This window comes from Lycium barbarum, chromosome 1, assembly GCF_019175385.1.
Source record: "Lycium barbarum isolate Lr01 chromosome 1, ASM1917538v2, whole genome shotgun sequence".
NCBI lineage: Eukaryota > Viridiplantae > Streptophyta > Magnoliopsida > Solanales > Solanaceae > Lycium > Lycium barbarum.
In genome coordinates this window covers 165924773-165947942 of record NC_083337.1, presented here as the reverse complement: position 1 = coordinate 165947942, position 23170 = coordinate 165924773, and the positions used below count along the sequence as shown (strand labels likewise).

At 33.4% G+C, this 23170-nt stretch overlaps 2 protein-coding genes across 2 annotated transcripts; one reads left to right on the top strand and one right to left on the bottom strand.

Annotated features, from left to right (window-relative positions):
• Positions 1-2070: 2070 nt before the first annotated feature.
• LOC132626324 (uncharacterized) lies at positions 2071-4929 on the top strand. Its single transcript, XM_060341168.1, has 3 exons — positions 2071-3006; positions 3679-4221; positions 4302-4929. Exons 1-3 carry the CDS (start codon positions 2149-2151, stop codon positions 4398-4400), a joined length of 1500 nt encoding a protein of 499 aa, XP_060197151.1. The 5' UTR covers positions 2071-2148; the 3' UTR covers positions 4401-4929.
• Positions 4930-6482: 1553 nt separating this feature from the next.
• LOC132605308 (probable serine/threonine-protein kinase PBL7) lies at positions 6483-10258 on the bottom strand. Its single transcript, XM_060318501.1, has 5 exons — positions 9876-10258; positions 8759-9078; positions 8402-8591; positions 7754-8145; positions 6483-6921 (listed from the first exon to the last, which is right to left on the bottom strand). Exons 1-5 carry the CDS (start codon positions 9991-9993, stop codon positions 6646-6648), a joined length of 1296 nt encoding a protein of 431 aa, XP_060174484.1. The 5' UTR covers positions 9994-10258; the 3' UTR covers positions 6483-6645.
• Positions 10259-23170: the final 12912 nt, after the last annotated feature.

Genomic DNA, 23170 nt, shown 5'->3' with positions numbered 1-23170 from the left:
CATTGTTGTTAGAAGGAGGTTCACATTTGTCAATATTATTCTTTTTGGTGGATCTTAACATATTTAGCCAGCCAACTTAAAAAAAAAAAAATCACCCGCCTAACCGTAACAAATTGTAGCCGCGACCGGTGCATATCCAGTGCATAACAAGTATTGTACGTATAATCAGAGCACATACAAATATACTTGCTAAAAATAAATATTAGAATAAATTTTTGTTGTGGGCTTTTGTTAGGTTGCTGTGATCCATTTTCTTCCAACAAATCCAGCTCAGCAGAATGGATTTGTACTTGGGCCATCGTCTAGTGAAAATGGATCCAGACATATGTATCGTAAAAAAGGCAGCTTACACAAATGACTATATTTTGAGGGGTTTTCTTTTAGGCATAGTTACATTTTTGCTAATTACATTTCGTAGCTATAGTAACGTGTATTTCAATTCGGTTGTATTTCTCTGTTTTCAATTCGGATGTATTCAATTTGGATGTATTCATTCGTAACAACTTTTACATTGTATTCAACTTATTGTATTTAAATTCGGTTGTATTCAAACAACATAAATGCAAAAATAATACAGGGATATTAAGCTGTATTCAAAATTCACTGTATCCATTAGTATACAAAAAAAATCTCCTTCGAAATACATAAAGAAACACTCTATTTTACACTAAAAAAATAACGAATACACTCAGATATGAGATACAAGAATTAAATACACTCAGATTTGAGATACAAGAAAAAAATACACTCAGATTTGAGATACAAGAAATAAAATCACCACCGGAGATTTTTCCATCATGGGCAACGGCGCCGTCGTCCGGTAACGATCCAACCAGAAACCATTTCTTTCTATGTATTCAACACAAAAACAAATACATCTCAAGCAACAACAATGATAAATACTCAGATCTGAGAAATACATTCAGATCTGAGCAAATACACTCAGATCCGGCAACAGCGCTGTCGTCCAAATAGTCTGCCTTCAACTATTTCTTTCCCACCGCCGTTAACGGCGAAGTCCGTCGCCGCGATCGATCTTGAGTCTTCAGAATTTTGGTTGCAGATCTGATAAATACACTCGATCGAAGACACTGGAGAAGATGACCAAGCGGCGGAGGCGGCTAGCTCAATCGAAGAAGATGACCGGCGGCGGCTGGCCGACAGAGAAGAGAGAATGAAAAAGGAGAGATAGTTGAGGGAGAAGAGAGAGAGGGGGTTGAGGGAAAAGATTGATACAATGGAATAAGAAGAGATGAGTTTTGAATTAGTTACCTTGTGTAATTGAAATACAACATTTAGCTACTAGATGTAATTAAACCAAAGTGTAGTTACTAAATATAAATATCTCTTATATGTTCTCTAAACTATGTAAAATTCCCTAAAACATACCAAAATAAATTTATACGCTTTTTTAATGTACATTAAACATAAAATCTTTAAGAAGACAGTTTCTAACTGTTACTGCCAAACTATCTTCTAATTTGAAAATTGAATGTTAAGTAAGTCAGTGATAGAATTGTTACCTTATATCCACGTGTAATTTAAATCTTTGATCCACCTAGACAAAAAGATAACACTATTACTTTGGAGTTTTGTTGTACATAGATGATGATGTGGGAAACTCAAAAGTTTTTCTTTAGGATGTGAATGTGTATAAAGCACATGACTATTTCATTCTATTCCTAGCTAGAAGATCATTACAATATTTGCACAATTAAATTTGTTATGACGTAACTATCTGTAAATTTCTTTTTTATCTCATTTTATGTGATACACTTTAATTTTTGTTTTTAATTTCTCCTAGACAGATTTCTTTGGGGCATTTGGCCGATTAGAATACATGCTTTCTATGTGTATAAAGCTATAATTATCTTATAAGTGATGTTATTATGTAAATACTTTTTATATATCTTCAGTACATAATTAAGATCTTCTTTCATTAATTCATCAAACAAACTTTGAGAAAATCTCTCTGTTCCTCTCGATCCGACCTCTTTCTCCATCACTCACTTTCTTCTTCCTCCTACTCTACCGCAATTCATCTGAAGTACTGAAACATGGCATGCATGCATCACCATAACACTTAGAAACTCAAAAAACACAAATTAAACTTAATGACTCGTTTTTGTATCTATAATTATAACAATAATGACTTCTGCTTCTTCTCAACGACCAGCATTTGGCCTAAGCAACCTTCGCAAAACTGTAACTTGGCTATTCATCACCTTGTTAATCATCTATCTTCTTTATTCATTCAACTTAATTCTCAATAAAGATTCCCCTGAATGTACTTTGCCTTCATCATCAGAATTATCCACAAAAGAAGCATTTTCCACAAAACACCCTCCAGCTTCTCATAATTCCAAAAACTCAACTTCCCTTTCTCTTCAAGAAAATCCAAGGGAGCCTGAAACAGGTCTAAAACACATTGTATTTGGAATAGCCGCGTCTTCGAATTTGTGGGATAAAAGAAAAGAGTACATTAAATTATGGTGGAGGCCAGGGGAAATGAGAGGTGTTGTTTGGTTAGATAAAAATGTTACAATCAAGAAAAATGAAGGTTTGCCTGAAATTCGAATTTCAGAGAATACGACTAAGTTTCTTTACACGAATCGACAGGGGAACAGATCGGCTCTTAGGATTTCGCGTGTTGTTTCTGAGACATTAAGGTTGGAACCTAAAGATGTACGATGGTTCGTAATGGGAGATGATGACACAGTGTTTAATGTGGATAATGTCGTTAGAATTCTTTCAAAATATGATCATAATCAGTATTATTACATTGGGAGTTCTTCAGAAAGTCATATTCAGAACATTTTTTTCTCATATGCCATGGCTTATGGTGGAGGCGGATTTGCAATTAGTTATCCATTGGCAAAAGAGTTGGAAAAGATTCAAGATCGTTGCATTCAGCGATACCCTGGATTATATGGTAGTGATGACAGAATTCAAGCTTGCATGGCTGAGCTTGGGGTCCCGCTTACGCGAGAACCTGGATTTCATCAGGTAACCGTCCATTAAAAATTTGGATTAATTAGTAACCTGAAATGAAATATGTATTCACCTAAAAGATAATTACAGGTAATAGTTCATAAAAAAGTTGGATAAGTAACGTAGAAATTATAGCCAACAACCTGTTACAACAGGTTAGGATACGTTATAGCCAAAATCTTGTTCATAACCAAAATTTCATGCATTACTAGTGCTATGCTACTACAATATTTATAGCCTGTTTGGGCCAAGTTTATGTAAGCAAAAGTGTTTTTTTTTTTTCCAAAAAATGTTTATTTTAGAAAATTGAACTATTTGGCCAAGCTTTTATTGGAAAAAGAAGTTCAGTAGTAGCAGAGTTGTTTTTCAGAAGCTAAAAAAAGTGATTTTTTTTCAGAAATGGTTTTGAAACCTTAGTCAAGCACAAATTACTGCTATAATATTGAAAAAAGGTGCTTTTCAAATTGGTAGCCAAACATGAACTGCTACTCTCCAAAAGTACTTTTCTAAAGAGCATTTCTGACAAAAAACACTTTTCAAAATAAGCAGATTATGGAAGCTTGGCCAAACAAGCTATTAGTCCAAGAGCCATGAAAATTGTTCCCACTATTATCATTTTACTGTGTTATCATCAATTAAAAGTACTTCTGACTGGATTTTGATGAATTTTTCTTTGTGGTAGTATAGTATGATGTGTATGGAAACTTGCTAGGCCTATTGGGAGCACATCCTGTAACACCTCTAGTATCAATTCACCATCTTGATGTAGTGGATCCTATAATCCCAAGGATGAGCAGAGTTGAAGGACTACGGCGCCTTTTTGAGTCGATGAAGTACGACACTGCCAGCATAATGCAGCAGTCGATCTGTTACGACAAGCAGAAGTACTGGTCTATTTCAGTGTCTTGGGGCTACGTGGTTCAGATCACGAGGGGTAATATCTCGCCTAGAGAATTAGAAATGCCAACAAGAACATTTCTTAATTGGTACAAAAGAGCTGATTATACAGCCTATGCATTCAACACTAGGCCTGTGACAAAGCACCCGTGCCAGAAGCCTTTTGTGTACTATATAAGTGCAGCCAAATATGATCGAAGCAACAATCAGATCGTTGGGATTTACCATCGTCATAGAGAGTCGTACCCTTATTGCAGATGGAAAATTGAGTCACCTGAGAGTATCAATGCAATTGTTGTGTTGAAAAGGCCAGATAATAACCGTTGGCAGAAGGTAAGTTTGTTAAGCAAATTAATTTCTGAAGATTGATCCGAAAAGGACTATCTATTAAGTGGATTTTGTTCTGTTTGCAGGCAGCAAGAAGGGATTGTTGTAAAGTTCTACCATCAAACAACTCCTATTTGTACATTTGGGTAGGCAGTTGCCAAGCAGGCGAAACCAGTGAAATGTAGCTGTTGGAAGGAACACGTGGAATTGGCTAAGCATTTTATTCGAAAAACTATAGAGCTAGAATGGATGGTTTTGTGTCTATTACCAATTCTTCCACCTGAGTTGAGACCGACCATTCAAATAGAGCTCAGATATTAATGAACTCTATAGAAGAGTTATTTATAGGAACAATACCCTTACCGTTATATTAACAACAAGTAGATCTACGCCAGGAGAATTAGTAATGTGTTAAGAGAAATTAGTAGGCTTTAGTTTTTCGCTTCCCTCTGTTTTTGTATCAATAGCATTTGATTAGGATAGGAAGAAACTATTCAGAAGTTGAGAAGTAGTAATTTTGCAGAAATTATACTACTTACTAAAGAGCCCATATAAGCCCACACTAGACTAACAGTGGAAAGCAAAATGAATTTTGATTTAGCTAGTAAATGCAATACAAATTTAACCAACATATAAGATATTCTTTCATTTTACTGCAAAGATATGTTATCTGCATAAAAAGTTAAATTCCCATCGAAACATATCCAGTAAATGCCACATTGAAAACAGTATCGAAAAAGCATAGAGATATAATAAAATGAATTTCTTCAACAATTTTCACCGGCTGCTGTGATTGTATCCTCCATTTTTCATCCTTGAGAGAACGATCCAAATGCAATTCAAGCCAGATATTCGTTTCATCTCAATTCCATCATTTATGTACAAGTTCACTGTCAACACCTACATTAAGAAAAGCCAAACATGTTAAACTCTATGTTGTGGTTTCTTTGCCCTTTTAAACTTTTATCCCCCTCCTACACCGTCCTTTCCTCTTAATGAAAAGTTAATAGTTATCGACGGCAATATGAAACATTCTTAGTAAGGTAGTTATTGATGTATCTTAATTATGAGATAACAGTTGATAATTAAACAAATGTCAAAATGCTAGTTTTCGGACTTTGCAATCTTATCAATAGCAAAAGCTGTAACCTTAGGAATTAAGAAGGATTAAATCATAACCTTCAACTTTGATAACAGTTGATAATTAAACAAATGTTGAAATGCTAGTTTTCGGACTTTGCAATCTTATCACTAGCAAAAGCTGTAACCTTAGGAATTAAGAAGGATTATTAGGAACATAGGAAATACAGAAAAGGAAGAAAGTACTTTAAAATCTTTACTTGCATGTGCAAACATTGCCCATTAATTCTGGTTGAGACAATAGTAGTTTCTACTTGGTACTTTCATGTTACTTGTCCAGTTAGGAACAGATCAAAATGAAAAATGTTGGTGAAACTCTAGACCACCTTCTCTTATCTAAGATAAACTCACCACAACAGACACCTATTTACAGAGTCAGCAAGAAAATAATAACAAACAAACAACAGTTCTTTATGATTCCTACAATTGCAAAATCTAAGATGTTTATCATCCGGATACAGAGGAAAGTCGTGAAGCCTATTCTTCCATTCTTATCTCAAACCTCACTGTTAAATTTTTTCAAAGTTGATCGCCATGTCAGTGGGGCAAACTCATATCTCTGGAGATCTCAATAGGGAATAAGAAACCATAACTATTGATGAGTCCTATGTCATCATCTGTTATGGTAATGTTTCATAAATTTTTCAATATGATTCTTCCATTCATTAGCTTCGCTAGCAAAAAGTAGGATCTTTCTGCCAGTTTTCTATAAATTTACATGAGATCCATTTCCTTCCTTCTGTCCAGTGAAACTGCCCGATTTTACAGTATAGTTCTTGTTTTTGGAAAGAAAGGTATTAAATTGGGAAAAAACATTGATAAAATTCAATTCCGTTGTTAAAACTTAAAAAGTTAATTCGAAAGGTATATATTTGAATTCCATTTCATTCTCTCTGCTCTTTTCTTCCATTAGGTTTGGCTAAGGGGTGTCTCTTTTACATACACTTTCAAGTATTTCATACTGCATTGGACTAGTTACTAGAACATATATATTTATATTGGCTTTAATAAGTTCTTGCTAACGCTTCTATTCTGTTTTCTTTCTCATTATATCGTTGAAGCGTAGAGTTTATACATGGAGTATATAAATATATACTATGTACTGGAGCTTGCATTTGCACCAGATATGCAAAGGAGGCTTTGTTTTTCTTTATTATGTCCAATCTATAACTTTTAAGCTGCACATGTAATTTACATATCTGACACAAAAAAGTTGACAACCACTTATATTTGTGTGCGTTTAACTTCTTATTTTAGTCCCCAAGCTCTGTTGTATAGTCTCCGTCACTATCACCAGGTTTCTTCTTCATCTTTTCTAGATTTCTGAGAAGAACTTTTGGATGACTTCCGGATAGGAGGCTCGATTTCAGGGTCATACTTTAAGGAGGCAAGGTAGTTCAAAGCAGTGACGATATCAACAATTGGAGGGCGCATATTAGGTTGCTCCTGGACACACATTGCAGCAATTGCAAGAGCTTGGTATAAGCTCCTAATTGGATAGTGACCATCAAGTGCTGGATCTGCCATCTTGTAGAATTTCTTCCTGTCTTTGAATAATGGTCTTGCCTGCAAAAGACGAGTAGCATTTGTTGAGTATATAATTAATTTAGATAAAAGTATAAGTCTACCGCCTCTAATAGCTTAAGCTTTTAGATGAGGTTGTCACTGGTCACACACTTTGACGTGGTATTAAAGCAGACAAAGGACGAGGCAGTGGCACATTCAATAACATTTATGCAAGTTCAATATGGCTGCCTTAGTTCATTCCTGACTAATCACAAATCTAGAAAAGTTGTCATAATGTTGACAAAGCGCTTCGTCAGCAGTTTCTTCTATCAGGAGACAAAGCATAAATTCGATTTGCAAACATATATAGACAGCAGCATAATCATTTGAAAAAATGTTTACCATGAAAGAACCTCGAGTATGGAACTTACAATGATTTTTAGGTGTCTTGACAAACCATGGCATTGTTCAAGTGGGATTGCTTTATTCATGGTTGAGTGCTAAGTAGAAACGAGTTATAATCGGGTAAACACCATCTTTTCTTAAAACAAAAAGTCAGTTAAATAATGTCATATAAACCTCACTATCATAGATTAACTCATGAAAGATAACAAGATTCATTCTGGGCGTTGCAAATTTTTTTGTTACCTCTTTCATGGAAACCATAGCAGTCAAATCAAAGGGCTTCTGATAAACAGTGGCTGAAAGACTTGTTCAAAAGACAATGATTGGAAGTAAATTCAGTGACATCAATTTCTTGGATCCATTTAGGTGTAGAAATGAGAATGATGGTCAAATTCAGTAGCTAGGAGAGAAGGATAAACCGGTCTTACCACAGCACAACCTCAAAAAATATATTACATGGCAACAATAATAGATAAAGGAAACTTACCCATGCAACCAGGTTTTGCTCAGCGGCAGATTTTGTATAGTCAATCGCTCTCCTGCCTGTGATTATCTCCAGAAGAACAACTCCAAAGCTGTAGATATCTGATTTGAACGTTAGTTGGCCAGTCATAGCATAATCTGGTGCACAGTATCCATATGTGCCCATCACTCTGGTGGAAACATGAGTCTTGTCTCCGCTAGGACCCACTTTAGCCAAGCCAAAATCAGATAACTTTGGGTGGAAGCCCTCATTAAGCAGAATATTGGAGCATTTCAGATCGCGATAAATAATAGGAGGTTTCATCTTGTCATGTAAATATTCCAGGCCTCTTGCAGCACCTGCAGCTATCTTCATTCTAATGTTCCAATCAAGAGGTTTTTGATTTGGCCAGGCATCTGCACACATTGAAATAAGCAAAGCAAATGGACTCATCACAAAGAATATAAACAACATACAAAACATATAAATTGATTATGTTGTGTATTTATGTATATAAAATGCATATTATAACATACATACATTTGCTGGCTATAATTATTCAGAGCGGTCCAAAAAGGTAATTATCCCCAAAAGGAAATAGGCATGTTTATCAGGATGGAGTAGGCTAAGAATGGAAGAAAGTAACATGAAAAGCAGACAATTATAACATACCAAACAAATGGTCTTCCAATGAACCAAGAGCCATGTACTCGTAGACCAACAGCCTCTGTTCTCCCTCAGCACAACAACCAATTAGTTTAACAAGATTAGGGTGATCAGCCTTACTTAGTGTCTGTACTTCAACAATAAATTCCCTAACTCCTTGACATCCATTGGGATCGAGTTGTTTGATTGCAACGATCTGCATTAGAAAAGAATATAAAAAGAAAACAGACTCAGGACACCAAATATTCCTAATGTTAAACTTAAACCACTCACTTACTTTAAATGAACCTGCAAATAATCCTGTTGTTTATTGCAGACTTTAAGGAAAATTCATAAGTATTGCAAGAATGGAGTTGAGCTGACCTCACCAGTATCCTCCAAATGACCTTTATATACTTTGCCAAAACCTCCTTCTCCCAAGAAGTAATCTTCCTTGAAATCTTCTGTTGCAGCTATTAATTGATCGAATTTAAACCTCTGTGCCTTAGCGCCACCTGTTTTTCCATCTGCAGGAGGGATGTTACTATGACCCCCATCTTTCCTAGACGTAGATCGCTTTGAAAGTATAGCCTCTTCATTCTGAGGGATGTTACTATAACCTCCATCTTTCCTAGACGTAGATTGGTTTGCAATTTTAGCCTCTTCATTCTTCACATATTTAAATTGACTAGCCACTGGTGTATCTAAGAAACATGAAAAAACAAGAGGCATAAAAAAGATGGTAGTTTAAAATGAAGGAGGTCTCATTTGAAAGAGTAGAAAAAGAAATGAAAGAGCAGATGGATAGCAATCTGCCAAAATACTGATCCAGAAAGATTCTCACAGAAGCAAACAAAGATTCATATATAGAAAGGACCAAGTTTTCTGAAAAAATAAACATATACAGAGAACACATGGATCAGAATATTTAACCTTATTATCAGGCAAAAAAAAAAAAAAAACGTTTACATCCTTCCATGAATATCTCAAAAAACATCAAAAGTTTTAAACCCTGTAAACATGAAATAAAGAAAGAAATAGGCATAGATAGAGCCACATAAACAAATGGCAGATACCATTTGCAAACGTGAAGCAAAATTCAAATGGCTATCGGGTATCTTTGGTACGACGAAAGTCATTTTTTATGAAACTGATCTTGATGATTTCCAAGGAAAAATACCGTAAGGTACCAAACAGCTTCATGAAAAAGAAACTGTAAAAATCTTTCATCCAAAAAGATTAACCAAATCGTAGATGCATGCAACAATAATAATTCAGGATTAGATGGATACCACCGAATATCCATTAAACAGCAAACAAAAACAAAAACTGGTTTCACAAACTTTCAAGATTTGATCAGATTCAAACAACCCCATATTGAAACTTTCCAAATGCACTAAAAAAGGAACAATCTTTCCAAAATCCAAAAGCCATCCGTTTCACAAAATCACACGTAACGATACGAAAATTTAATCAAATCATGTATATATAAATCTCATACCTTGTTTAGGCTGTGACTTATCAACCCTTTTGTATTGATGATTATTTGTTTGAAATATCTTTTTCTCAGGTTTCTTCACTGATGTATCTCCATCTCCAGAACAAGGAAAACAGCCCATGACTTAATCTCACTTTAATTTCTCCAATTAAATTAAACTATCTCTAAGCCACAACGCTGTTTATATGTCTCTAGTGTAACTTTTTTACTACTCTTATTCTCTCTTCTTCTTCTTCTTTCTCAAAAACAGGGAAATGGGGAGTGGAATAATAATAATAATGAATTAAGAGTTACAAAACTCTCAGTTTTGCCTTAAAAGAGAGAAAGAAGAGAAAAATGGAGAGAGAGAACACATAGCTTAACCTTTTTATATGTTTATTTCCTCTTTAATTGAAAAACAAGGTAGTCTTATTCTTGGGTTTTGTGTTTGTGGTGCAAATGTGTAACATTTTTCTGGTACAGTTTATCCTGTAATTAAATGCCACGTAATAATACCTAGTTTTTTTTGGTCAAATCATATAGAAAGTCACATCAACATATCTGGTCGTCACAGCTGACTCAACTACTAAATGTCTACCGATGTGACAATTGCTGTACCATACTAATCCATTTTAATTTATATGGCGACATTTTATTGAATATGAAATTTAGCTCCCGTTTGGTCATAAATTTGAAAGCATATTTTGAAGATTTGTTCTCAAATTTTTATTTGGCCATAAAATTTTGATAGATTTTGAAGACAAATCTTCAAATTCCAAATTCGGGCTCAAACCCATTTTTGAGTTAAGATCTATGTTTTGACCTTTTAAAAACTACCCCAAACTTTTATATTTTATAAAAAACCCCATCTATTTATGACCCAACTAATTAATTTTATCTACCATCTTCCTCCATTAAAGTCATATCTACCATATTCCCCCAATTAAAATAGTCTCTTCTATAAAGTGAACTAGCTAAGCTAGTTACTGCCCTTTTTTTTTCCTGAACCGATGGATCTTTGTCTTGTAATTTGAATTGTAGTAGCTAGTAAGTGTGTTATTTGCAATTATTATTAAAATATCATGTTCTGCATAATTTGGAATTAACAAGTATGTTTGTTTTGTATGGTTGGATACAGAGTCTTGATAGTTTTTAGAACTTATAGGTATAAGTAATGTTTCTTGTTTTCCAAAACAAAAAGTGAAATACATTTTGAAAAACTATGGCCAAACACATTTTCAAAATTTGAAAAATTTCATCCAAATCAAGTTTTTCAAAATTGTTTTGGAAATCTATGGCCAAACGCTAGCTTAAGGAAAAGAACTTGAAACTTTAATGAGATTAAAGTTACAATGAACCGTTGCCAAGCTAAGTTATTATTAAATATATTTAAATATTATTTTTTTGGTGTGCACCAACAATAAATTTTTCCACATAAATAGTTTTACTATAAGTATATTTTAAATATTATATATATTCTTTCTATTTTAATTTATGTGATATTTTTTTATTACTTTACTAAAAAAATAATGAGACATTTTTATATTAAAACTTGACTCTTTTTTTTTTTGTCGAAAGTAAAAGTTTTCTATTCAATCAACTCGAACCATTTACATCCGTGCTCATGGGATTCTTGAGATGGGATCTACAAAATTAGACTCCATATAACATAATCTAACTTTTGCTATCTAAACTAGCTAGGGTAATGATCTAGTTGGGCTAGAGTAGGCAACCAGTGACTCTTTTTCTGTCCTATTATGTGAAGCAGTAGAACTATTTCCTTAACTCTTTCTTCTTTGTTTCTCCTCTTCGACTGAAATCTTCTAGCATTCCTCTCCATCCAAATGTGATAGACAATAGCAGCAAACACCACTCTAGTGATGGTCCATACCTGATCTCTATCTTTGACTTTTTGAGCAAACCACGACACTTCAGTATCCCATTGTTGAATTGTTCTAGCCTGATGTAATCATCCTAACAGCGGCCAAATGAATTGAGAGTAAGGGCATTGAAAAAGCAAGTGATCATGTGTTTACAACCTGTCCTCTTCACATAGAACACATTCTTGTGCAACTGTCATTCCCCAAGTATTTAGTTTATCCACATTTGTCAATCTCCTGTGAATTGCCATTCACTTGACGGAAAAGGTTCAAAAATGCCCTTAATGTATTAGAAATGGCTCAAAAATGTCCTCCTTCACCTATTGGATAAAATATGTCTCTCCTTCCATCTATTTGGAATTTTGGATAAAAAATGCCCTTAACGTTAAATTTAAGCCTAAATTGCACCTCCTTTTAACAAAAGCTTATGTGGAATATATAAATTTTTGTATTAAATATGTGACATTATTTTTATTGGTCCACATGTCATAACATCCAAATCCATTCACAATCCAACCCATTAACCCAAACCTATTTTTAAAAGACCCAACACTTCTTCTTCTTCATCCGACAGAGGACCGGGCAATTCGCAGAATTGCCCTTCTTTTGGGGTGGTCTTTAAATTTTGTCCCTCATAGTTGCGATCTTTAAATTTTGCCCCTCATATTTGTGGTCTTTAAGTTTTGCCCTTAGCTTGGATACCTGAGGTTCTGGGTTCAAACCCCCGCTCAGGCATAAAATAAAAAAATAATTTCGCAAGGCAGGGCTGGAGGGAGTGTATGCCAGATCCGGCATAAAATCCTTAAGGAAAAACTAAAGTTATGCCGGAGGGGGCATAACTTTTCCTCAAGGCATAGTTTAGTTATGCCTTATGGGGCAAAACTTTTCCTTAAGGAACTATGCCTTATGGGGCAGACTTTTAATTAAGGCATAACCAAAAGTATGCCTCATAAGGCAGAATTTTTCCTTAAGGCAAACTTTTAGTTATGCCTTAAGGAAAAGTTCCGCCTTATGGAGCATACTTTTAGTTATATTTTATGGGGCACACTTTTAGTTAAGGCATAACTAAAAGTATGCCCCATAAGGCGGAATTTTTCCTTAAGGCATAATTAAAAGTTTGCCTTGAAAAGTAAAAAAATATATATATATGTCTCAAGGCAAAGTCTGCCCCCTCCGGCATAACTTTAGTTTTTCCTTAAGGATTGTATGCCGGATCCGGCATACACTCCCCCAGCCCTGCTTTGCGAAATTATTTTTTTATTTTATGCCTGAGCGGGGGTTCGAACTCAAAACCTCAGGTATCCAAGCGAAGGGCAAGACTTAAAGAACACAAATATGAGGGGCAAAATTTAAAGACCACACCAAAAGAAGGGCAATCCGTGCAAAAAAATGCACAGGACCTAATTACTCAACTGAAAATGGTTCGTGCTGTTGGAGAACTAGCAATTAAAAGCTTAGGGTAATGCATATAAACGACTAGATTCAACTGCATTTAAGTCGGACAAAGGATGAGGGGGAAAATAAGAGAGAGTTGACAGCTTTTGTTCCTTTTCTTATTATACAGTTGGAATTTTGGATTTCTACCTCTCAAAGACATGCAGATTCATGAGCATGAAAATCGTTGCTTCATTTTAGGAGTTGGAATAATTTTAACTACATGTTTATGTTGTATGAAAAAGCATCTAAAGTTTGAAATACACAACCTTAACTAACAATAGATTTACTAGAATGAAAATAAGAGCCCGTTTGGATTGGCTTATAAGTTGGTCAAACCAGCTTATAAGCCATTTTTAACTTATTTGGATGTTTGCCAAAAATAAAAAATAACTTAAATTAAGTTAAAAAGTGTTTAAAATAAGTCAACACCAAGAAGTTGCTCAATCCTAATTTTTTAATTTTTTTGGGTTTAAAAGTCATTTTGATTTGACCAACAACTTTACTTCTAAAAACCCTTTAAGCACTTTTATCCAAACACGTAACTTTTTATTTATAAAATAACTTTAAGCACTTAAAAAATACTCACTTTTTTCCAGCTAATCCAAACGGGCTCTAAGAAGAAAGCTGTAGTTCAATACCATCATGACATTATACAGTCAATCTTCTACGGTTCCCATATGTTGGAGTTGGATAAAGAGGAAGAAGAGTTGGGTTTTTTAAAAATAGGTTTGGGTTAATGGTTGGGTTGCAAATGATTTTGGGTATAATTACATGTGGACCAATAAAAATAATGCCACCTATTTAATTTAAAAATTTATATATTCCATATAAGCTTTTGTTAAAAGGAGGGGTAATTTTAGGCTTAAATTTAACGTTAAGGGCTTTTTTTATCCAAATAGGTGGAAGGGGGGCATTTTTTTATCAAATAGATGGAAGGAGGGCATTTTTTAGCCACTTCTAATATGTTAAGGGCATTTTTTAACCTTTTCCGTAATATAAATTGATGTCTAGGAACCATACCAGGAAGCAGTGCTGAAGATTTCGAGGGAAAAAACAGGTACAGCTGCTTTGTATGCTTTCTTGATGATGTATTTGTCACCACTTGTGTAGTTATCCATAGCTGTTAGCCTAGTAGTTGTAATATTTTCCTGACTAGCCAGCTTGCCTGCTTGGGTGTATTCATGTTTTGTAAATCATTCCTCTTGATGTATATACTATCAATCCAAAGTATCCAAAGCTTATCCTTTTTCTTCACAACAGCCCATAACAACTTGCTTGAGGCAGCTTGGTTCCAAACTACTGAGTTAATGATATTCAACCCTCCAGTAGACTTTGGTTGGCATAATGTATTCCAAGCAACTGGTGCTCGTTTGTTGTTTTCCTTAGTGCCATGCCATAGAAATTGTCGACATACACTGGTAAAACTTAACTTTACACTTTTCACTTTACCAAATGAGAAGATTCATAATCACACTAAATTTATCACATATTTAATGCCAAAAATTTAAAAAATTAGTCACACAAATTTTTTTGCATTTTTAAGATCACAAGTTTTAAAAATCTTAATTTTTTAATTAAATTTTATATTTATTCAGACTGCCACATAAATTGGAACGAATGAAGTAACAACTAACCAGTTACTTACTCACATTTAATTCATGTTATTGATAAATATTTATTATACAAGTAATTTTAATTTAAGATACCTAATTATGTAAATATCTTTTGTTAATACTGCACAATTCTTAACTCTTACTTGTATTCTGAAGCCAAACTAACAGTATCTGCGCATCAATTTTGCAGTGGAAATCCTATGTCACAGACGGTTTTACAGCCGTCGATAGCTAGCGGGCCCCATAGAGGCAGAGCTAGAATTTTCGATTTATGAATTTTGGACCATAATTTGATTTTTGATTAACTGGTTATGAATAGATTATTTTTACATTTTAAATGAATTATATAATATAAGTATAAAATTTTAAACCAAATTATTAAATTATGCGAATCTATAATTACTACACTAGCTCCGCCCCCGTTCTAGGAAATATTAACCCACCTGCCAACGCGTCTTTCAGTTGGAGAGCAAACGACGAGCCGACGTAAAAACTCGTGGCCGATTTAAAAGAGATAACAACGTAATTTTTGACTTAGTAAACAAAACCAAGTTGCATTAAGATTGAAACCTGTCAGTGACTCAGTTGTTTATTAATTGTGGGTTAAGTTTTGACCAAAGCAACAATGTTTAACTTCTACGCCTAATGCAAGGCAAACTGATGAGGTGCAAAAACTTTTGCAAACTTGTGTTTGGTTCAAGTTATTCCTAGAAAGTGTTAAATAAGTCGCACCTTATTTAACAGACACATTATTCACTGATAGGTTGCACCTTAAGATAAATTGTCTAAATATTTTTTTTTAACAAATATAAGGAGCTACCTATATATTTGGCATTTTTATTAGAACATGACATGTTCCTTTCTAAACTACATAGTGAAACACTCTAAACTTCATTATGTGATTACATTAGGTGATTTAAATCATGACTAAATTAAACATGTCCATGTTGTTCTAAATTTTCTTTTAAGTACTTCTGTAACATATATACCTTGTATTTTAACTTTTAAGAAAAGAAAGTAATTTTCCAATGTTACAATAGTAGTACCAAATTACTGTGGTTCTTTGCTTCTTCTCCTTCCAGACCAAATTTGTGTTTTTAAAGTTTACTACCAAATCAAACCACATATTTGTTTACTTTGATTTTATGATTCGATTTGGTATTTCAGTTCATCTTGAACGGCCCTACTGAAATGAACGGATGCCGTTTTGTTCTTTTCTCGTAATTTATACTGCCCTCATAATTTAAATATTGGAATTTTCTCTAAAAAATGTAGTTCTTCATTTTCAATTTTCTCAAGAAAAAGACGCGCTCATTACAATATTAATAACAAAAGCCAGCCGCCGCCGTCCAGGTGTGAAATAAAAATATTCTTCAAAGAAAAAGATAAAAGAGATAAATAATATTCAATTCCATACGTCTCTGGTGTAGTCTTGCTCTGTTGATCCACCAAATCTAAACATCTATTGACTATTGTAAAATTTTCATGACAAGAAAGAAAACAAAATGAATGAATAATTTAGAACGTACAGTTCATTCGATCTTTCCATTCTTACAACTAATACAAAATGGATAAAAATGTTAAGAACCAAATGTTGTTAAACTTTTTTTTTTTCTTAAGAATCGACTCACTTAAAGTAATTTGGCTTGTGAATTCTGGACAGATGATTTTTGTAACATTTTACCGACAAACTTTCAAGAAATCTTAGGTTTTCTCGTCGATACTCGATTATGGCAAAATTTTCAACAGCTAATGAATTATCAGTATGTTAATTAATCAAACCAATACGAGTTTCCAACAACAAAAGGTTGGAAGAATTAACCTAATAGGCATCCACCCAACTGCTTAACTAAAAATAACCGTGCATGTATAATATATGTTTGCATCCATGTGTAGTATGTGTATAAAAATATATAATCAATGTATAATCTATATATACGGGCTAGAAAAAGTACACAGTGAATCTGACCGGCTATTTGCATAAATCTTACGTGACCTAATGCATACAACAAACCAATAACAGCGTGCATGTTTAATTGGAGTATGAAATATATAGAAATGCAAAAAAAAAGAACGAATGCATATTTATGCAGTTACAGGGAGATCACAATTTTTTCCTAATGATTTTTAAAATTTCAAATTTTTAATATTAGAATAAGACTTTCTTTAAAAATCACAGTATGATTCAAGACCAATAAGAATTAAGAGGAAATCGAAAACAAGATGAATGTCAAACATAATCAATAAAGATTAGTTTTTCAATACTTTAACTGTTTCTTAAAGTTGGGAGCCGTTTGGACACGATTTCATCTCATGAGATGAAATCATGTTTGGACGTGCAATTTGGATTTCTTAAGTTGCAGTTTTTTTTTATAAACATAAAACCTCACAAGTTGTGATAACCATAAAAAAAAAAAAAAATCTTATACAATCTTACCAAATGAGTAAATCATAGTTCATAATAAAATTAATACACTACTAAAAGGTCTTTCTAAAAAATACAACATCAATTCATCCAACTTTAGCTCAAAAAAAAGGAAAATTTAATATGAATAGTAATGTAACTACTCTTTAATATAATCCTCCCACATGGTACGAACAATATATCTACCAACTTATGGGTTTTTTTTTTACAAAATATAAACGTATGGGTCAAATTTTACATTTATATTTTTTGAAATCATGATTTCAAATCTCAAATCATGCCTTTTTGGATAATTTGAGATTTCATCTCATGAGATGAAATCAGAGTTTAAATCGCATGTCCAAACGTCCACTTAAATCAGTTTTCAAATTTGGTGCGAATAACTTTTTTCCATATTCCGCGTGTCTAGTGATTAAATAGCATACGTAGTAATATCCCAGTAAATGTGCTTTTGGTACCGAAAGTGGAATACCGAAATTACATATTAAGTAACCCTTTTAGGCGAGACACCCATAAGACAAGTATATACTCCCTCTGTCCCACAATAAGTGTCACTTTAACCAAAAAAAATTATCCCATAATAAGTATTATCTTAGGAATCAATGCATATAGTGATAATTTTTTTTCTACTTTGCGCTTAGACAAAAACTGACAAATGTATGTATTCAAGACAAAAAGCACATAGAAACTTGGTATTGTTGAATTCCCAATGTAAAAGGCTTACTTTTCATGCATGATCTAATCAAAAGGGAAAAATAATTTATTTTTATTATATAGGGGTAGTTTAGTAAATTTTACATTGCATTATTAATTTTTTAATATGCGTGTTTTTGGTTAAAGTAACACTTATTATAGGACGGAGGGAGTACAATGCTAGTTGAATTAAGATGAAACATAACCATTTCTTATGTTCTAACTAACTCTCACATATTAAAGAACGGAATTTGATTAGTGCTAAAACTGACTAACTACTAATGAAGTGCCTAATAAATAATAATAGTACAGCACATATAGTTGCGTGGAGTTTATAAATTCTTAATCTGTTGATGATTAGACATATAAGTTAACGATGATTCCCTCTTTTTTTTTTCAAATGTTAGGAAAGCTACTGGGCACTGGCCAAACAAATTATAGACCAAATGGTTGCAACTTGCAACTAATGGAATATCTTTTTTATGAAAATGACGCGCAACTATCATCAAACTTTTAAATGCAAAAATGGATTTTCATATCCTGCACCTGTGCACCATGCATTTTGTTTATACCTTAAAGTTGTGTGTTACGTATTTATAGGATTAATACTATATTATTTCCTTCTAGATAAACCCGTCAACCGGTTCGGTTAAACCGGTTAAAACCGGTAACCGGTAGAACCGGTTAACCGTTTAATTATTACCGGTCCGGTTCCGATATTTTTAAAATCGGAATCGGACCGGTTAAACCGGTGAAATAAAAAAATAAAAAAAATTATAGCCGTTGGGCGTTGGGCCTTGTCCGTTAATGGACCGTTGGCAACGGTCCATTTGCAAAAATGGCCGTTGCCAAACGGTCATAAAATTAATTTTTGGCCCCCCAACCCCCCAAACTTTTTTTTAACACTTTAACCCATCCCCCACCCCTACATAAACCCTTCTTCATTTTCATTTTAATTCACACCAATTCACTCTTCTTCTCTTTCTCTCAAATCTCAATTATAGTTACTTTGCAATAATTAGCCACAAAGTCTTATTATAGTTTCAACTTTCAATTATTAATTTTACAATTATAATATTGTTGGTGGAGTTGGTGATTTTGCAACAATCCGAAGTAGCTTTGGTGAATTTGCAATTCTAGCCGCCTTCACTTTGTTGGAAATTAATCCGGCAATTTGGTACATTCGTTCCAACTCTATCTTTATTTTTCGCAATTTAATTCTAGCAATTTATTTTTCGTAATTTAATTTACGCAATTTAATTCTAGCAATTTAATTTGTTGTAATTTATTTTCTTGTGATTTATTTGATTGTGATTTAAATTAATTCTATTTTATAATGTCAAAGAGATTAAGACGTGGTGCCGGTAGTAGTAGTGGTATTGTTAGGGGTGGGCTTAATGAGGAAACATTTGTGGAAGAAACACCTAATTTAGGTATTGATGTTGGTGGAAATAATTCACTTTTAGGTCATGAGGCAATGCAACAACATTTTACCGACACTTTTAATGAAGATGATGATGATGATGAAACACAACCCCCCGAAAATCCCATAGGAGATACATGTCCTGCACAATCACATACACAAGACAAACCGCCTAGAACTTGTAAGCCAACAGCTAAAGTTTGGAAATTTATGACTAAGAATAGGGAAAACCAATCAGCTACATGTACCATTTGTGGACAAGTATTTAGTTTTAAGCAAGGAACTGATAAGGATGGTGGAACGGCTACACTAAATGGTCATATGAAAACCAAACATATGGATGTTTGGGGAGAGCAAACAGGTTCAAATGTGGGGGTATTCAAATGACGATAGACCCACGAACCGGTAGAAATTTTAAGTATGACAAGAAAAAAGAACATGTAGAAATAGTTAAAATGGTAGCTTATGATTGTTTACCATTTTCCTTTCCCTCAGGTTTGGGGTTTGTTACTTACATTCAACGTTGTTATAATCCGTTATTTGAGGGTATTCCTAGAAGTACTTGTAGAGCCGATGTTATAGATTTGTTTAAAAAATATAGATTTTATTTGCGCCATGTATTTAATTCTTTAAATTATAATGTTTGTCTTACCGCTGATTTGGGTCTTAGTCTTAACAAGTTAGATTTTTTTCCTATTACATGTCATTGGGTTGATGACAACTGGGTTATGCAAAAAAGAATTATAGCTTTTTTATATGATGAAGGAAAAGGTCGTCATGATGAAAAAATTTTAGCGGATTCAATGTCTACTATTATGAGATTTTTTAACATTTATAGAAAAACACTTTGTATTGCTTTAGATAATGCTTCTAATAATACAAAGGAGATAGGTCTTATAAAAAGAGAACTAAACCCTCCACTAAGAAATATTTTTCATGTAAGATGTAGCTGTCACATTTTAAACTTAATTGTTAAAGATGGTCTTGTGCATTTTGAAGATTCTGTTCAAAAAGTTAGAGATGCGGTTGCGTTTCTTTTTTGCAATGCTAATAGGGGAAGAATTAGAGATTTTAAGAATGCTTGTGTGGAAAATAATCTTAGACCTAGGAAAATTTAAGTAGAAATTGAGACTAGGTGGAACTACACTTACATTATGCTACAACAAGCATATGAGTATAGGATTCTGATACAACAAGTTCACAACAAATATAATACTGATAGTGATGATTGGTTAAATTTTTCGCATTGGGAAGATGTTAAAGAATGTGTTGAACTCTTAGAAATTTTTTATAATGCAACTCTTGCTTTTTCTAGACAATTCTATCCCACGGTAATCGGAATTTTAGCCTACTTAGCGGAAATAGCTAGAGTTTTACAAGAGTATAAATATAAACCCGGTTATCAAGTGGCTATTTTTGAAATGATAATCAAATTTAAGAAGTATTTTTTTCCCATCCCAACTTTATTTATATTGGGTTCTCTTTTAAATCCTTGTTTAAAAGTGTCTTATACTAAAAATTTGGTTAGTCAAATTTATACATTTTTAGAAATTGAAGAGGGAGTTCAACCATCTTTAGCTGAAGCCGAACTCGCTATTGATGATGCGTTTAGAAAAGTTTTTACTCATTATTCTAGTTTGGAAGAACGTACTACACCCGTTGCTCCACGTCCTACTACTTCTTAGAGTAGCAAAAAGGGCTTGTCGGGTTTAAAAGTTTTACATTCACATCCAACTTCTTCTTGTACTGCAAACTTTGATGAATATAACTTTTATTTGATGCAGCCAAATGTGGATATCAAGGAACTGGATGACTTGGACGTCTTATCATGGTGGAAGAAGTACAAGGCAAGCTATCCGGTACTTTCAAGAATGGCTCGAGATATCCTTACGGTTCAAGTATCAACCGTGGCTTCGAAGAGCGCATTTAGCCAAGGAAGACAGCAAATTGGAGACCATAGACATTCATTATCCGGCCTTAGCTTGCAAGTACTAGTGTGCATTCGCAATTGGATAAGATCGGAGCGACGTAACCAAAACTTAGAAGCGGAGGAAGGCGAAGAGGAAGAAATTGAAGATTTGATAGCTAGTGGACCGGAACAAATGGAAGACTTTGAAGATATTTCCATGACCGAATATGATGTGGGGAAATTAACGAAATGGTTCAAAATTGGTGATTTTATTATTCTACTATTTTTGTACAACTCATGTATTATTTGCAAGTTAAAAAAAACTACAACTTGCAAATAAATGTTATCCAAGAATGAATAAAATATATGGCTCATTGAGCTTTCTTCTATTTACTTGTGTTCATATTAAAAATAAAAACTAGAAAGTTATATACTTGAAAAATTACTAAAATATATTAAGAATATACTTATAATGTATAGTATACTATAAGTATAACTTAAACACACACACACACACACATATATATATATATATGTAAGTTATACATATATATAAGTTATAATGTTATATATAACTTAAACATACATATATATATATATATATATATATAAGTTATATAACCTAAGTATATTGATATATATACGTATATTCTTACTATATTTTAGGTATATGTAGTATAACACTATAACTTAAGCATATAACTTAATATATATATATATATATATATATATATATATATATATATATATATATACACGTATATTCTGTATTGCTGACTTGCTGTTAGCCTGTTAGTCAGTAAATATTTAAACTTTACTTATAAACTTGTATAACATATGTAAATATACCTACAATATACTAATAAATACTATAATATATATATATATAATACAAAAAACAAAAACAAAAAAAAGGTTTTGGAGACTTTGAACCGGACCGGTTCCGGTTTGAGGTTTCAAACCGGTAAACCGGAACCAGTTAAACCGGAATCGGTTAAACGGTTCCGGTTTTTTAACCGGAAACCGGCCGGTTCCCTAACCGGTTACCGGTCCGGTTCCGGTTAACCCGGTTAACGGGTTTACTTCTAGATCTTTCCGACTTATCTCCTATCAAGATTATAATCCCACTGATAACTTCTGCAGCTTTGTCACACCATAATCTCGTTTATTATTTTTTGAAATAAAAACAGATTTGAAAAGATCAAGACATAAGTCAACAATCTAAGATAAAAAGTCTTAAGCTTATGAAAAGATCTTCAAACCTACCGATATGAGGACATATGGGTTGAATAGCCTTGAACGAGATAATGCTCCAAGATTTAATAAAGTCATAGAATTAACTGACACATAAAAATGCAAAAGAAGTTAGGATACCTTAATTCGGTTGTTTTAGCATCCCTAACAAATATAATTGCGAAAAAGGGCCATTAAATTGCAAGAAAATGTAGAAACAGCACCTAATATTACTTATTTTACTTTTTAATAAGGGAAACTTCACAAAAGTTGGGTCATTATTGCTTGCCGCCTCAACAGCTATGAGCTAATAGATCTATTTTCCAACACACGTCGAAAATACCTACCAAGGTTCACAAAAACGCAAAGAGTTGGCATCTCCAATTTAATTTGTTGGCTGCGCCTTCCATCTAATTAAAATAGTTACCACTTGGTAGGAATTCGAAAAATCTTACTGATACACACTTGGGACCTTTTTATAATCATGGCCAATGAGCTATGATCTCACTATAGTGAATGTGTTGTAATTCCGACCAGCCGTGGCAACTTGCTGGCGTTGAATGCTTATTGTTAATACTATATTTGGTCCATATTATTTGTATTTTCAAAGACCCCTTAATATATATTTAGAAGCTTTAATTATAAGTTTATTAAGTTTAAACACCCTCTACTTCTCTTCGGATGTCTCACTTAATTAACACTTCAC

Excerpts from the sequence above, each read along its gene's own strand:
- LOC132626324 (XM_060341168.1), top strand. The coding sequence starts at position 2,149 with ATGACTTCTGCTTCTTCTCAACGACCAGCATTTGGCCTAAGCAACCTT. Across the intron at positions 3,007-3,678 it reads GAGAACCTGGATTTCATCAG|TATGATGTGTATGGAAACTT; the intron begins GTAACCGTCCAT and ends GTGGTAGTATAG. Across the intron at positions 4,222-4,301 it reads ATAATAACCGTTGGCAGAAG|GCAGCAAGAAGGGATTGTTG; the intron begins GTAAGTTTGTTA and ends TTCTGTTTGCAG.
- LOC132605308 (XM_060318501.1), bottom strand. The coding sequence starts at position 9,993 with ATGGGCTGTTTTCCTTGTTCTGGAGATGGAGATACATCAGTGAAGAAA. Across the intron at positions 8,592-8,758 it reads ATTTGGAGGATACTGGTGAG|ATCGTTGCAATCAAACAACT; the intron begins GTCAGCTCAACT and ends TTTCTAATGCAG. Across the intron at positions 8,146-8,401 it reads ATTGGAAGACCATTTGTTTG|ATGCCTGGCCAAATCAAAAA; the intron begins GTATGTTATAAT and ends CAATGTGTGCAG.